General features: G+C 40.4%; 1 protein-coding gene across 1 annotated transcript in view; it reads right to left on the bottom strand.

Moving 5' to 3' along the window:
* Positions 1-16,582, bottom strand: part of Farsb (phenylalanyl-tRNA synthetase subunit beta) — a 67,567-nt gene that overhangs the window by 29,223 nt on the left and 21,762 nt on the right. Inside the window, exons 9-15 of the mRNA XM_038339321.1 lie at positions 15,390-15,451; positions 14,612-14,663; positions 10,726-10,787; positions 10,291-10,498; positions 9,782-9,862; positions 5,115-5,207; positions 834-951 (exon numbers count right to left, since the gene is read on the bottom strand). Of these exons, the coding sequence (XP_038195249.1) occupies positions 834-951; positions 5,115-5,207; positions 9,782-9,862; positions 10,291-10,498; positions 10,726-10,787; positions 14,612-14,663; positions 15,390-15,451 (676 nt within the window). The remainder of the gene's footprint in view (positions 1-833; positions 952-5,114; positions 5,208-9,781; positions 9,863-10,290; positions 10,499-10,725; positions 10,788-14,611; positions 14,664-15,389; positions 15,452-16,582) is intronic.

Below are 16,582 nucleotides of genomic sequence, written 5' to 3'. Positions count from 1 at the left end.
AAAGACAGACTTCCAAGAAAATCAGGCATCCAAAACTCCTAAATTTATATTTATTAAATAACTATGTACTCTAAGTGTTGGACCAAAATACTTGCTATATTAAGTACTTTGAAATTGAGTATTTCAAAGAGAAAAACTATAAAAACACACTCACAGTTACTGTTAAAATAGTGCTGGGCCATCAAAGACCAACAACAATGCCATGCTATGCAAGTCACAGAGTGAAGGAAAGAATGCTTCAGAGTATTCTGATGACCTCCTCCCTCCACCTCTCTGGGGGTGGGGGTGGGGAGTGGTACTGGGGTGAGGTCAGGAACCTGTGCATACTATATGCATACTCATGTCACAAACTCCACTGAACTGCATTTCCTACTCTCTCTATGGTGCTTTTTAAGGTAAAGTTTCAATAGGGCTTCTCATAATTATTAAATTCCTTATGAAAATGTGCTTTCCATTCCAGGAAATGAGAGGCCTAGCCACCAAAGCTGAGGTACTGCTGGGATTCAGATTCAAATAAGTCACCCATTAAAAGAAACTGATGAACCAATTTGAGTGCCTGGGACACTCAAATGGGATATTTCATAAGAGTGTGACAACGTTTTTATTTAACAACAAATAAAAAGCTGTGGTAGAATTAGTTTTAGAATTACCAACTCAAGGGTATGCTGATAAAATGATGTACTAACTCACTGGCACTAAAATATTAGGAGGGTGGTAGCAACATGGAAGAAAGAAACCTGGTTGCATGTAAGCATGCTAACTTCTCCATAGAGAGCTGAAATTCACACAATAAAAATGCTTAAGTATGCAGATCAGAGGTAGCTCACTCTTACCTTTGCTAGAATCTTTTACTACAATGTCAGAGATTTCAAACAGTTTGAGAGGAAGTGGCATCTTCCGGTTTGCTGCAATCGTCTTTAGAAGGCCAGGAAGAAGGGTAGTGCGTGCCACCTACAGGAAAAGATGGGAATTTGTACTGACTTGAGAAAAACCAAGTCATTGTCAGGAGACAAAGCAGGCCAACTCCCTGGCTTCACAGGAAAACACTTTTGAACAGGGCAATGCCTTAAAGGCCAGAGTCATTTTAAATTTTCAAATTAAATTCACTGAAAGAACTGAAAATATTCTTCATTCCAAATTAGCAAAATAAACACAAATAAATCTGATTAAAATCAAAGTGGGAAGCAAACATAACACAATGATTATTCTTACCTAAAGCTTGGTTATTTCATTATAAGTTTTGAAACTAAATTGGGCTTTCAAGGTTCTACATATGCAAATTTTTATATTCTGTCTCCTTCCACAAAGTACTTGAAATAGCCCAGGCTAGACTCCCAAGTGCTCACACTCAGTCTATACTTGGTTCTTACATGACTTGAACTAGCTGGCTCAATCATTCTAACTGAATCTTCTACTTCGTAACTGACCTTTTCTTACTATTCTCAGCTTTGCTCTCTTTCCCACCCATTTATAGTAAATGTAAAATATGCAAACAAATGGAGTTTTCTGATCCTGACATGGTTGTAAGGCCTACAGTCCCAGTGCGGGGAGGCTAGATAGTGGGAATTTTGAGTTCAAGGCCAGCTTAGGCAACATGGTTTAAAGCCAGTGTGAGCGACACAGTCCACAGCCTGCCAGAGTGGACATGCAGAATCACTGCGCCTGGGAAGGTCACCATCAGTCTGGGATATACAATAGATGCTGGAACAGGACTCAAACAAAGAAGCAAAGTGGTTTCCACATAGTTAGCTGTTAGAGCTGCTTTTTGCCTCTTGGACTGGAGTTCCCGCCTTTCTACATCTTGCCAGGTCAAGTAGCTACATTTAAAAATAACTTTGCTCTAGCTAGATATGCTGGTGCATGTCTGTAATCTCAACATCTAGGGCTTGCGGCGTGAGGAATAGGAGGTTTCAAGGTCATTTTCAACTTTGTAACAGTTTGAGCTACATGAGTGACTTAGTGAGGGTTCCTACTGCTGTGATACATACATGAACAAAAGCAACTCGGAGAAGAAAGCTTTTACTTCTTTTTATACTTCCAGTTAACTGCCCATTGCTGAGGGAAGTGAGGGCAAAAACTCAAGCAGGGCAGGAACCTAGAGGTGGGAACTGAAGCAGACGCCACGGAAGGGTGTTGCTTACTGGCTTGTTCTTCATGGTTTGCTCAACCTACCTTTTTAGAGCACCTAGAACCACCAGCACAGGGAAGAAACACCCACAGTGAACTGGGCCTCCCCATCAATCATCAAAAGCATGAAAGACTTTCCCACAAGCCAATCTGGTGGAGTATTTTCTCCATTCAAGATCCCTTTTTTAAAATGACCCTAAATTATGTCAAGTTGATATAAAACTAGCCAGCACAATGAGACTATGCAAAAACATACAAATTCTCAATTTTTTTTAAAGTTTGTCATCCTCTTTGGTAAATGGTAAATATCCCCACATATTAATATTTTGTTGTTGTTGTTGTTGTTGTTAAAAGCCACAGCAACATAGAAATGTAAAGCCTGAATCTGGTCAAACTTCTAGATCTAACTACTAATTTATGAGAAATATAGGAGATTACCAGAATACATTCAGTAAAATCCTAAAATTGGAAATCCTACAGAACAAAGGAACCATATGTTTTTAACAAATAAAATGAAAGAAAAGCTGTGTGTAAAAGACTAAGAGATGTGCAGTAAATAGTGGACTAATAACCTAGAGATTAACAGTCAACTCTATTGTGGACAACCTCAGTGAATCCCAACTGAAAAGAAAAACAACACACGCAGCTAGGGAGACTCATAGTGAGTAAGGCTCACTTAATATCACTGGTAGCCTGGGGACAAGTGAAGATATTCAGTCATCTTGTTTATAATTGCAATAAAAATTTACACATTTTACCTAAATATTTTTCTTCTCCTGCCCATTCTATAACATGCCCATTGTCAAGAAGAACCCAAAGTTAAAAATTACACAAGAAAAGAACAGTCATGTACCCAAATTATAAGCCACTTGACGTTTAGCTTAATTTACCTGTAAGCAAGTACAAACTGTTCTCTGCTTTAGTAATGGCAGAATGGCTAGGTAAAGCAGGGGTAATGCAAAACCCGCCAAGTTTAAAGAATACTCTGTTATCTCCAACAAATTTATGCAGCATTTTGTTGTTGTTGTTTTGTTTTTCAAGACAGGGTTTCTCTGTATAGTTTTGGAGCCTGTCTTGGAACTTATTCTGTGGACCAGGCTGGTCTCGAACTCACAAAGACCTCCCGAGTGCTGGGATTAAAGGCGTGCAACTCCACTGCACAGCGAAATGCTGACTCTTGAGTGTACTAGGCCACAGCCATTTATGGCAGCAGCTAAGACATCTCTGATCTGCTTTCTCTATGCTTATATAAAGTGGAGCAGACAGGACACAAGCTCTGAAGAATATAACAGTTAAGGAAATCTTGAGAAATACAAAATTTGTGTCACACTTGATAAATGAAACTGGGGGAGGGGAATACGTTTAGCATAAACAAGTAAAAATCCACCCCAATTCAATGAAAACGTGCTGAGTAAACATTAGTACAGCTCATCTGCCACAGTAGGTAATTCTACAGATGAAACTCAGAACTTTTAGGTGTAAACATTTCCAGAGCCTGTAAAATTTCCCAGAAACCTCACCCAGGAGACACCAAGCCAAGGAAACTATCAGAGGTCACAGTTGAGAGGCGCCCCACACCAGTGCTCAGTTTCCTAAAGGCAGAGCCTTTGTTTCTAAGATTTTGCACACACACAGGACTGCATATGCAAGAAAGCAAGAGTTCGCACACATGTAAAGATGTTGTTTAGAGTCATTAGCAAAGCTATTATAACTTGAAATGTATTTCTACAGCTAATAGCCAAATCCGTAGTAGGAATCATTTAACACTGACTACTAATACAGTATCATTCTCATTGACCTCGTCCTAAGCTCTGTAAGAAACTGCTAACAAACCTAGACGACAGTGAAAGGCACAGAAAGCAGAGCCAAATGTCGTGGGGTATTTGTACACTACACAGATGGAATGATGAGACTGGTGTAAGAAAAAGCTAAATGGCCAATAGCTAGGCTGGAGAGATCGGTGGGACTTCCAGGCTGAGAGGAACACTAGGAGGAAGAAAAGCGGATGGGGCTGGAGAGATGGCTCAGAGGTTAAGAGCACTGACTGCTCTTCCAGGGGTCCTGAGTTCAATTCCCAGCAATCACGTGGTGGCTCACAACCATCTGTAATGAGATCTGGTGCCCTCTTCTGGCCTGCAGGCGTACATGGAGGCTGAACACTGTATACACAATAAATAAATAAATCTTAAAAAAAAAAAAAAAAAAAAGGAAAAGCAGAGTCACCAGCCAGACTCAGAGGAAACAGAATGGGCAGTACATAAAAGGACACAGATTAAAAGATATGAGCTAATTTAAACTATAAGAACTAGTTAGGAACAAGCCTAAGCTAAGGCTGGGCTTTCAAAATTAAATCTCTGTGTTATTATTTGTGACCTAGTGACCCCCCCCCCCAAAAAAAATCTGTCTACAATCAAAAACTGGTGTAATGTCTTATAAGGATTCAAGGAATGCATTTTAGTTAATGGTCTTACAAATGAATGGGAAAGAGAGAAAACTGAGAATAGTAAGCAACCATCAATTATGAAGTGAAAAATGAAGTTAAGAGTGGGTAAGTCAGCTAGCTCAAACCATTTAAGAACTAAGAATAGGCTGAACGTGAGCACTTGGGAGTCCAGCCTGGGCTACACAGTGAGTTCCAGGAGCAGCCTGGGGTACAGTGCAAGACACCATCTCAAAGACAGGAATAACAACAACAACAAGAATATATATATTTATATATATATATATATATATATATATTAACAAGTCAACTTCTACCAAGCACAAAGCTCTGGATTCAATACTAACACATACACAGAAAGAGAGAGTGAGAGAGACAGAGGGGTAGAGGAGTGGGGTAGGGCCACCCAACTGCAACTTATCTAAGAAAGTTCACTACAGTGTCCTAAGGACTCACCCTGAGGTAGAGTAAGTGAAGAGAGCTTTCCTACATCGTTTACCACAAACCCGATGTATTACCCCAGTTCTTACCTACTTAAAATTCTTACCTGGAACTCAGCAGTTTTGGGATTACTAATGTGAACTGCTTTTGTCTCAGAGATATCCAAGCCAAGTTTATCAGCAATATCTTCTTGGGAGCACTTAGGAACATATAAAATAGATTAGTACAGGGCAAAGCTTAACTCAAAATTTAAAAGTATTTAAAGCTATCATTCAATTTACAGTGGCTTCTCAGCAATGTGCATGCTCTATATTACTCAGTAAGTTAATAATAAGCTAAGACTCTATTAAGTTTGACAATTAGTAATTCACCACTTGTAATCCACCTAGTTTAGGACCACAGAAGATGCAATTAACCAGCAATAGCTCTCTACAACGAGCTGTAGCTACAACATGGAGTTGGCTAACATTTCCAGTAGGGATGGGGGTTTAACCCACACCCAGGTCCTTTTTGTAGTAGGCCATTTACCTTCCCAGTCTAATTTCCTGATTCCTATCTGTTTTCTGAACACTTTACTTTTACCTGTCTTCATAAAAAACACCGTCCCAAGGCCACATTCAAAGCTCAAAGCTCTACTTAATTGACTTCTCTTGCACCTCTTACACAAAAATATCTCTAGCAGGACCATTACGAGACCCTGCGGTGGTTTGAAAGAAAGTGGCCCCAAAGGGAGTGTTACTATTGGAGATGTGGCCTTGTTGAAGGAAGTATGTCACTGTGGGGGCAGGCTTTGAGGTCTCTTTTGTGCTGTAGGAAATTCTTCAGCCAGTAGCCTTTAAGTTACCAGCCCACTTGGGTGTGGCCTCTCATACTATAAATGTCGATATAAAGCACGCCCATCCTCTCTTCCGGCTGCTGGATTCGGTTGCTGTTTTCCCATTCGAGTAGAGGACTGTGGTCTGTGAGTCTACCCCTAAATAAATAACCCTTTACTGTACTCCATTCTGAGCGAGTGTGGGATTTCTTCTTAGTGTCCATCTTCACTTTTGCTCAAGCTTTCCATAGTGTGACAGGCAGTCAACTATTCCTACTGCCTGAGACAAGATGCAGCTAGCACTCTCGGCGCCAGCATCCTGTCTGCCTGCATGCTGCCCTGCTCCCTGCCATGTAACTAACTGTAAGCTGCCCCTTCAGTTAAATGTTTTCATTGTAAGAGTTGCTATGGCCACAGTGTCTTCTCACAGTAATAGAAACCTAATTAAGACAGGCCCCTTCCTAGGCTTCCTCAGGGCTTTCTGCTTACCAGTGCAATCCCAGATAAGTCTCTAATGGTTGGGGCAGACTGTGAACTGGGAGAATTCACATGCCTGAACTCCATTCACTGTTCTTTGAAATGCTACCATTTAACTTCCCCTGCATATGATCCAGGTAGCTCCTAGGAACAAAGAAACGGTGCAATTCCTAACCACCTGCAGAAACTAGAGCAGCAGGCACAGTCAGACCAGAACTCACTATTAGATACAACAATCTAGTAAGGATCAAGATTTAGAGATACTGTGTCTCCAAGGCCTGACAGGAAGTATTAGAAATAAAATAATCAGGTGATGACAACAAAGCATCATAAAAAATAAACAATCATCCAGTTTTTAAAAAGTAATTCAAAATGTAACATGAAAAGTTGGTGCCATCAAGTTACTGGAGTTTTTTCCAAACTTTAGGGTAATATTAAACTATTCTAAAGGCATCTTCAAGTAGAAGGCCTTCAAAACACTGCAGAGCTGTTGGTTGCCAGGCACTGGACCAGGAGGAAGCCTGGAGCAGAGAGAAAGTAAACAGCCAGCTCACCTAAGGAGAATTCTGCCTTCACTGCACTATAAGGCCTGTCCTAGCAACTCCTGCCTGAGCTCATTCAAAGCCCTGGCTGGCATATTACCATCCTCCCTCAGCCTCCCAAGGGCTGGCATTACATATGTGCTGATGTGTACCAAGGTACCCAGCTTTGCCACACTTTCTTGCAAAAGTCTTAAAACTGTATCAGAACAGAGCCCACATGCACCTACTGTGCTACAGGAAAGCCTGTACCATACTGAAAATACCACTTTCCTCCAGAAAGTACAGAGGGGAGTTTTTGTAACAACACTTATATACATTGTAATCAGTCAATTTAAAAATACATTTATATGATGCTACCCATTCTCAAATAGAGCTAGTTCTGGCCGTGTGAAAGAAAAAGGCTCTCCAGACACAGGTCAATGCCCAAGTGCATCTGAGAGACCCTGTGCTTCATAATGATGGTGGAAAAAAAACCTGAAGCAGTTTTTGTTTAGCTTCCTTGAAGTGACAGTGGCTAAGGCCCAAGAAGAAAAATGCTCTTAAATATTACCATTTATTTAGCTACTGTAATGTTAGGGAATATAACAAGTATAAAACCCATAGTCATAGCCAGGTGGTGGTGGCACATGCCTTTAATCCCAGCACTCGGGAGGAAGAGGCAGGCAGATCTCTGAGTTAGAGTCCATACTGGTATACAGAGTGAATTCCAGGACAGCCAGGGCTGTGCAGAAAAACCCTATCTCAAAAACAAAAACAAAACAAAACAAAAACAAACAAAACCCATAATCATTATAAGTGTTACTCTTAAGGTTAAAGTAGACATTTAATTCTAAAATTGAGTCAATTTAAAAAAAGAAAATATTACAACTAGTATGCAGTGCTAGTAAAAAATCATAATGCTGAAAAGTGAACAGTTTGTCAAGCATCATTCGGGCGGTGGGGGCACACACCTTTAATCCCAGCACTCGGGAGGAAGAGGCAGGCGGATCTCTGTGAGTTCGAGGTCAGCCTGGTCTACAGAGCAAGTTCCAGGACAGGCTCTAAAGCTATACAGAGAAACCCTGTCTCGAAAAAACAAAAACAAAAAAGTCAAGGCTGTTTTTGAAGACTGATTTATCATCACTCTTGTACAAACTGGATGTAACAACAGAGACCAGCTATGGTAAGCTCTATTTAGAAACTGCAGAACATTATAGACTTTTAAACTTAATTATTCATTTGCTCATTTTAAGCATACATGTGTTTTGTCCTGCATGTATGTCTGTACACTATATGAGCACATGATGCCCACAGAAGCCAGAAGAGGGCACTGGATGCCCTAGGACTAGAGTTACAGACAGCTAGAGCCACCACGTGGGTGCTAGAGATTGAACCTGGGTCCCTTGCAAGAGTAGCCATTGCTCTAAACCTCCGAGCCACCTCTCCAGCCACTATAAAGACTTTTAGTAAGAAACTTTATGTGAAATCTATCCTCTCTAGATATCCAGCCTCTCCCTCCTTCCCTCCCAGACAATGAACATAAACTGTGACTGGACAGCTGAGCAGACTGCTCAGTGTTACACTCTGGTGCTATAATTCAGTCACAAGCTTTGGCTCAGAACAGCCTGGGCTGGAATCTTGGGCTTGTACCTGTGGTTGAATGGGAGATGGAAGGCTGGCAGAAAAGTTACTCTAACTGCTGCACTTCCTGAGAAGAACTGGTACCATATGCAAACAGTTATCAGTGGTGAGCAAACCCTCCCTGCAGAGCAGCCCCTAGCAGAAGGTAGCTTATGTGCTCCTACGAGATACATGGACTCAGTAACAAAATCAAAAAGCACTAATAGGAGGCAGTGAGAACTACAATCCAAAGTTTTAATAGCAGGTAGTTTGGGGAAGAAAAATACAATCAGAAGTAGAGAGGAACCAGTGGTTATTTTGTATTTTATAAAGTTGAAATCCTTCAAGATGATAATGTATTGTTTCCTATGTCACTTGAACTTTAAAAAAACAAACACATTTCTCAAGAAATGCTAAGTTTTATAGTTCAACTTTTATAAAATGGTGACTGCTCACAAATGGGAATGAACGTCTACATACGAGAGACATGGCACTCTAAGCCTGGTGTACACGAGGTGAGGCAGGGGCCAAGCACTGGGCCCCCACGGCCCTGACGCTCATGAGACTGTGCTATGTGCAGTGTGTACTGTGTGTCAGCTACTCTTCTTTCCTGTTCAAGCTTCCTCACAGGTGCAGGGCCTGCTAACAACCAATGCTGCCTCAGAACAATCATCTAAATACTCTAAAGATTTAGAACTTCAGGGCTGGGGTCAGAAAGCCAGGCAGCTGCTCCAGCCATCCACAGGTTGTTAAATCAAGCTCACTGGGACACCAAGCACTGCAGTCTGGGCACCACAGACATTCTCAGCCAGGGGAAACCATATAAACTGCAGGCGCGTTTATTTCTTTCAATGGTCAGTCTGAGGAGAGAGAGGCCGAGTTCCTTCTGATTCTGTAATAACATTCATTTCCTGATTTAGGTCTTTTATGTCAGCTTTTCAACTCAAAGCAAATGTTTGTGAACATGTTCAAAGACAAAGAAATAAGTCTAATGTGGAACAGTTCCCAAGACCTTAACCAGGGCAGCATCTAGTGGGTACAGCCTCAACCAAATTAAGACCAAATATTCTAACCTAACAAATCTTTTTGTGAAATTCATTGTGTATCTTCCACACTTACATCACATGTCATGGGGCCTTTTTCCCCCTAGGCCTTCATGGTCTTGTATGACTATTAAAACAAAAAAAGAAAAAAAAAAAAAAAAAAAGAAAAAAAGAAAACCAAAACCCCGTTCCCATTTTTCTTTACTAAAAATTGTACAATCTCAAGGAACAAAGTCTCTCTTCAATTCAGGGATCCCAAGGAAACATTCAGCTGGACAAAAGTGCGTGGAAAACATACCAGAGCAAAAGTAAGAGCTTCTGTGAAGCCAGCAGCAGCCATGTCCAATCTGAGAAGCTCCGTGAGCTTGTTGAGAGGAAACTGAGGAAAAAGCAACACACCAAGACATCTCAAACCTGTTTTGTTTTCTTAAAGACTCATGCAGAACATACCGCTGAAAGGAACCAAACTCCTCCCCTCCACAGCTCTCCAGCAGCCTCCCACCCCACCTCACACATAGCATCTGCCTTTAGGCCCAAGCTGCGAAAATGAATCTTCCAGTTAAAGAGATTCAACAAGAGTTCCACATTTGAAACCTGTCTTTCCTCAAAGAACAAGTCACACAGGTTCCCAGCTCACTCTAACCATCTGGGCATCTGTTTTGTGTCCTTCCCCATAGCAAATGCCTCTCATAGCAAAGCACATCCAAATGCTGCTTAATTCCCAGGTTCTGTTTGTCTCAAAACCTTCCTGGCGTTCAATAGCCAGTCGCTAACAAGAGGAGTGTTTATTTAAGGGTGCAATCTTACTTGATTAGCTATGGTGTACGTTTTCGGCAGAGTCATCTGAATGTTGTTATATCCATAAGCAATAGCCGCGTCCTCCACAATATCACATGCATGGATAACGTCGGATCTGGTGGGAGGAATTTCAACCTCAATCTGATTGCCATCGCCTATGACTTCTGACTTCAGACACATCCTGGTCAGGAGCTTGGCAAGGTTTGCAGGAGATTCCCTAAATAAAGAACGAACAAACCATAAGCTTCAGTGGAGTAGGTAAAACATGCTGACATTCTGTTTTGAGATAGTTCCTACCTGAAATAGTAACTCCTCTCACTGAGCTCTGTTACGTATCAAATATCTTAGCTTACTATCAAGCACTCTTTCAAGAAAAAAATCACTCACTGTGTACTTTATGCTTGAATTCTCTTCTCTCCCCCAGAAATAAGTTTCAAAGCATACCTGATTCCAACTTTCTTGTTAATTAAATCAGCTCTCACCATCTCCTTTCTGTAAGCCAGCTCCTGAGAGAGAAAGTTTGAAAACTTCAATCAGCCCTCATCAGAGGCAGTTTTCTAGTCTGTCTCATTCCACCCGTTGTTACGGCTTCATTACCCAGCCAAGAGACTGTTCTTAGAGCCACACACTGAAATAAACCCGAGGGGAATTTTTTGTTGTTGTTGTTTTGTTTTTTTGAGACAGGGTTTCTCTGTGTAACAGTCCTAGCTGCCGCCTACCTCTGCCTCTGGGATTAAAGGTGTGCACCACACTGCCCAGCCTAAACCTGAGGTTTTTAAACATTATTATAGACCCAATTTGTTATACCTGCTTCATATATGAATATTCTATGTCCTAAATTTTTTTACTGTTTGAAAATAATATAAATCACAAACATTTTTCTTTTACAAGGTCATCCTCTCTCCTACAGTACAATGCTATCTATCATACCACATCATTTCTAAGATGTTTACAAATGTTCGGTCTTATGCAAGCAAAAGTCTATGACCAAAGGACAACAATCCAACTGTCACAAATATACCACTCACTGTACTAGTGAGACTTAGGGAACACATTTCCTGGGTCAGCCAAATGGCTCTGTGGGTAAAGGAGCTTGCTGCCATGTCAGATGACCTGAGTTTAATCCCCAGGACCGACACGACAGGAGAGAAATGTCTCTTGCAAGCTGTCCTGTGAGTTCCACTTGGGTGCTGTAGTTTGCACACCCTAAATAAACACTATCTCTCTTCTTTCCATCTATCTATACTATCTATCTATCTATCTATCTATCTATCATCTATCTATCTATCTATCTATCTATCTATCATCTATCTATCTATCTATCTATCTATCTATCTATCTATCTATCTATCTATCATCTATCTATCTATCCTATTTATCTATCATCTATCTATCTCCTGGAACTGAGGATCATGTGCTTGCTGGGCAATCACTCCAACATTAAGCTAAATTCCCAATCCCCATAATTAATATTTTTTTTAAAAAATAAATTTCTCTGTTGCCATTTCTCAAGTAGAAAATACTATGATGTCCCCAGATCTGCCTATCAATCCACTCCAGGAGACAGTAAGAGTAGGTGAGAAAACTTCATAAACTGGCACTCTCTCTTCTTCAAATGGCACACAGCCTTACTACCCTAAGTGAAAACATACACACATAAACCCGAGGCTCTCCAGCACCTCTGCACACAGCTTAAAAACACTTATCCCAAGTTACTCTTGATGTGCACAGCTAATGAGTGCACACAATAATGAAAAGACAGAGAACGTCTGTCTCCAAAGCTCACAGTGTTAATCACTGACCTCTAAAACCTTCTCCTTTCTATGAAGCAGCAAGGGCAGTGAAAACCAACCAACCTTTCTGGTGTTTGAGGGACCCTGCATTTCATATACAGAAGGAGCACTCTACCTCGGGGCGGCCTGCTCAGCAGACACTCAGCGCTGCTCGAGGACAAGTTGAAGAAAAAACCTTCACAAATGCCCAGCACTCCTTTTCAGAAACCCACAATTTTAAATTGACCAAAGTGCTCTATAACACATAAATGTTTTCATGAGGCTTTCTACACAAGGAAAAAAATTAACCAAACTTTAAAGCATATTTCTCCTCTTCTTTACAAAAATATATACTGTTTTATTAAAACCTGAAAATCCCTCATATTAAAAAAAAAGATAAAGAAACTTGGATGGCTCAGTAGTTGATGGTCTTCCACAGGACCGAAGTTCAATCTTCAGAGTCTACATGACATCACAACCAACTGTAAGTCCAGGTCTTCTACAAGTGCTGGATGCACAGGGTGCACAGACACACATGCAGGCAGAACACCCACACACATAAAATACTTAAGTTGTTTCTTTTTTTTTCTTCTTTTAAAGAACTTTCTTCAAATGGGACATTTAAAAGATCATTATGAAATTGTGCAACCTGGAACATATCTCTGAGGGAATTAAGCAGGATGATCACGAGATTGATGCCAGTATGGGCTAATTTTTTTGGTCTCAGAAAAACAAACAAACAAAAAAAGCAACCACAAATTCTTCCTTTGTCCACATGAATGGCCTTGGAATGTAGCACCGACGATTTTCCCACCACATAGATAGTACCAATTTCTCTGCCTCTCAAATCCCTCAGATCCAGCTACAGGACTGGATACCTTGCTGGGAAAACACTGGCTTGCTCTCTTACAATGAATAGCTCTGAAATGTCACCTTTAAAAAAACCTAAGCTCTTTTCTGTCCTCATCTTAGCAATGCTGCCATGGCTGCTGCTGCTCCCTGAGCTCCCCCTTGACATCCATGAAGCCATGATCCAGTGAAAGCCCGGCTTCCTTTCTTTTTCCTTTCTTTTTTTCCTTTTCTTATTTGTTAATAAAAGTCAACCAACAATCACCACTAAAATGCAAATCAAGTTAAAGTATAGTTTAGTAGTATAGTCCTTGCCTCACATTTGTGATACCCTGGGGTCCAAGCCTAACATTATAAAAGGCCCGAACACAAACTACAAAATCTCTAATCCAACAAAAACTGACACTGTAATTCAGTTATGTAGTACATAACCACTTTATCTATGATAATCTAGAATAAAATAGGATGCTAGGGCAGCAAGATGGTTCAGTGGACAAAAGTTCTTGCTACACAGCCTGGCACAGAGTCCACAAAAAGTGGATGGCGAGTGACTCCACGACCCTGTCCTCTGGTCTCCACAGACACTGTGCATATGCACGCACATGCACACACACTCACACATACCAATAATACCAAACATTTTTAAAAGAATACCATACTAAACACTAATGTTTTAAGAAGGGTAATGTTTTCATCTTAGCAGACTTTATCATACTTTTAAAACTACTTTACTGGCTGCGAGGAAGTAGAGAAAGGTACTTCCCATCTCTTCAACAGGACCCAGGTTCTGCTTCCAGCACCCACATGGCAGCTAACAACCATCTGTGACTCCAGTTCCAAAGATCATACACTATCCTGTGGTCTCCTTGAGCAACAGGCCCACAACACTTATAGTGCACAGACATACATACATATAGGCAAAACATTTGCATACATAAAGCCTTTAAAACTTTAATGTTTTAAAAAAACAAATTTTATGTTCTGATTTACTTCATAAATGACAGAACAGCTTAAAAAAAAAAACTCAAAGGAACACAAACTAATCAGAGAGTGGTCTCACCAAACCAGAATCACAACTAAATGACTGTGATAATGTTCTACTTCAAAATGACCACCTCACAGTAGATGTTCCTGGGGATCATGAAGTCAAGAGTAGCTTTAGCTACATAGTGAATTCCAGGCCAGCCTCAGCTACAAAGCAAAACCCTGTTTTAAAAACAGGAAAGAAAGAAAAGAAAAGAAAAGTAAGAGGCTTCGATGTTTTCTACCAAGAACCCCAGGTTTAACAGTAACTGTGCTTACTTCTAATGCAGTCTGAACACATTCAGTTGCTACAATGACAGCCTTCAGTGATTACCGATTCCAAAGTGAACACACTAACTCGATATGCAGAACCAAGTAATCATAAAAGGAGACCAGAAATTGCCCAGCTAACTGCTAATAAGTGGGTAGATCACAGAATCATGTTACTATGCAATACGCTGTGATGACAGCTCCAGTCAGGTGCCTACATTTAAATCCTTGCCACACTTATTAACAGACAACAGTAAACATTCCAGGCCTTGTGATCTCCCTACAGAAAAGCAGCACACCACCCGCCCCCATGAGTGGGCAGATGGATTAAACAACACCGAGAAACAAACTCTCAACAACCACTGCAGGTAACAGGGCCAGGACTACACCATTACCATCATCTTTTAAGAACTTACTGGAAAGGTGTTTGATTTTCCATTAGGAGAAACTACTTCAGCTGCTTCAACTCTAAAATTAAAAAAAAAAAAAAAGGTCAGAAATAAAATGCTTAAGAAAATAAATGAGCTACAAATTCTTCAAATGTATACGATTAATAACTCTGTCTTATAACTCCAGTCTCAACACGTTCGATCGCTCACATCCTACCATCGTCATTTGACCAAGCTTCCTACATACAGTATTATTCTTCCACGCCAGGTCCCAAGTGTGCCAGGCATGCATCCTACATGGACTTTTTAACAAGGGAGTCTAGAATAAGTTGACACTACTCCACAGTAAGAACATGTAGCTGTGTCATACACTTCTACACCTTTATTGAGCTGCTCCTCCATCTTTATACATCCTCTGCCTATTGGTTGTAAAATATGACTTAAATTTCACTGCCTCCAAGAGGCCTTGCAGATTGGCTTTATAAACACTAGAATGTTGGCAAAAGATTAACACTTTCCACTCTGCATACTGTTTAGAGTTACGTCTTCCCCCAGATGTGTTCTAGCTACAGGACCCACATCTAAATACGTGCACTGAGACCTTAGATGTACTCCCTGAAGCTTATATCCAAGCTAAACACATAAGCGTAAAGCAATGTCCCAATCAAAATTTTTAAAGTTTTTTTTATGTGTATGAGTGTTTTGCTGCACATATATATGTATACTACATTGTTACAATAGTACAGGGAGGCCTTAGAGCCTTGGTTTCAGAGCACTGGCAAATGATGGTGCTGAGTCAACTTACGTAAACTGATTTTCACAGTATTCACTGAACATGGTGACAATAATGTCAAGCACGATTTTTGCCTGCAAAAGAAAAAATACACATATTATGGTAATTTATAAGTATATATCCATCCAATTCAGATATAATGACTATTTATTGTAATTTAGTCTTCAAACACCTAAAAATGAACCCTTACATACACATTCTAAGAAAGGAAGTGAAATAAAAACTTAGGAGCAGGCTCGTTCTTATCTTCAGGTGTTCTCTATTTATGCAGCTCTGAGAGTTACAATCCATGACTGAGACAAATCGTTTAGTTCCCCCACCCAAACCCTGGATTATGAGGTTTCAAGAGAGACAAATGGCTAGTTACTGGAGTAAATGTTATCAATTTCTTAAGTCTCTGAAGCCAGACTGCTGGAATCATGGCTCAACCACTTACTAACAATGTGACTTTAGATGGTTTACTTTATTCTCTCTCCGTATCTCAATTCTCTCATTGGTTAAGTAGAGATAGTAAAAATTCCTACCTTTGGTAACTATAAGAATGAACACACAAACACAAAGCACCTAGAAAATCCTTAATATATAGTAAGGGCCATATAAGTTCTTAGGATAAAACAAATCCTTACTGGGGGCTGGAGAGATGGCTCGGCAGTTAGGAGCACTTGCTACTCTTACAGAGCACTCAAGCTCAGTTCCCAGTACCCATATGGCAACTCACAACTGTTTAAGGCAACTCTAGTTCCAGGGAATATGACATTTCTGGTCTCTGCAGCCACCAGGCACATTTGTGGTACGTGCGTACGAGCGCATGTGCGTATGCAGACAAAATACTCATACACATAAATAAAATAAATCTTTTTAAAAAAGAAAAAAACCTGATTGGGATGTATGTTTTACTCTTATATGTTTAGCTTGGATATAAGCTTCAGGGAATACCTCTAAGGTCTGTCAGCACATGGATTTAAATGTTAAAAAAAAATTTAAATAGTAAAGTCTGTATCACACTGATAATAATTCTAAAGGTAAATATCACAGGTAACAGATACAAATAAAGAGCTTAAAACAGTCTCCAATGCTGCAGATGTAGGGGAGAGTCTTTTAAGATTCTGTTTCCACATGCCGACCCCTACTGCTAGAGGATCTCTCTTAATTGGCTTACTTGCATACTCTCAAGAAGTCGTACGTCACATAACAAAGTTTTCCTA

The sequence above is a fragment of the Arvicola amphibius genome, chromosome 8 (assembly GCF_903992535.2).
Source record: "Arvicola amphibius chromosome 8, mArvAmp1.2, whole genome shotgun sequence".
Taxonomy (NCBI): domain Eukaryota; kingdom Metazoa; phylum Chordata; class Mammalia; order Rodentia; family Cricetidae; genus Arvicola; species Arvicola amphibius.
This window is presented reverse-complemented; position numbering and strand designations above follow the sequence as displayed.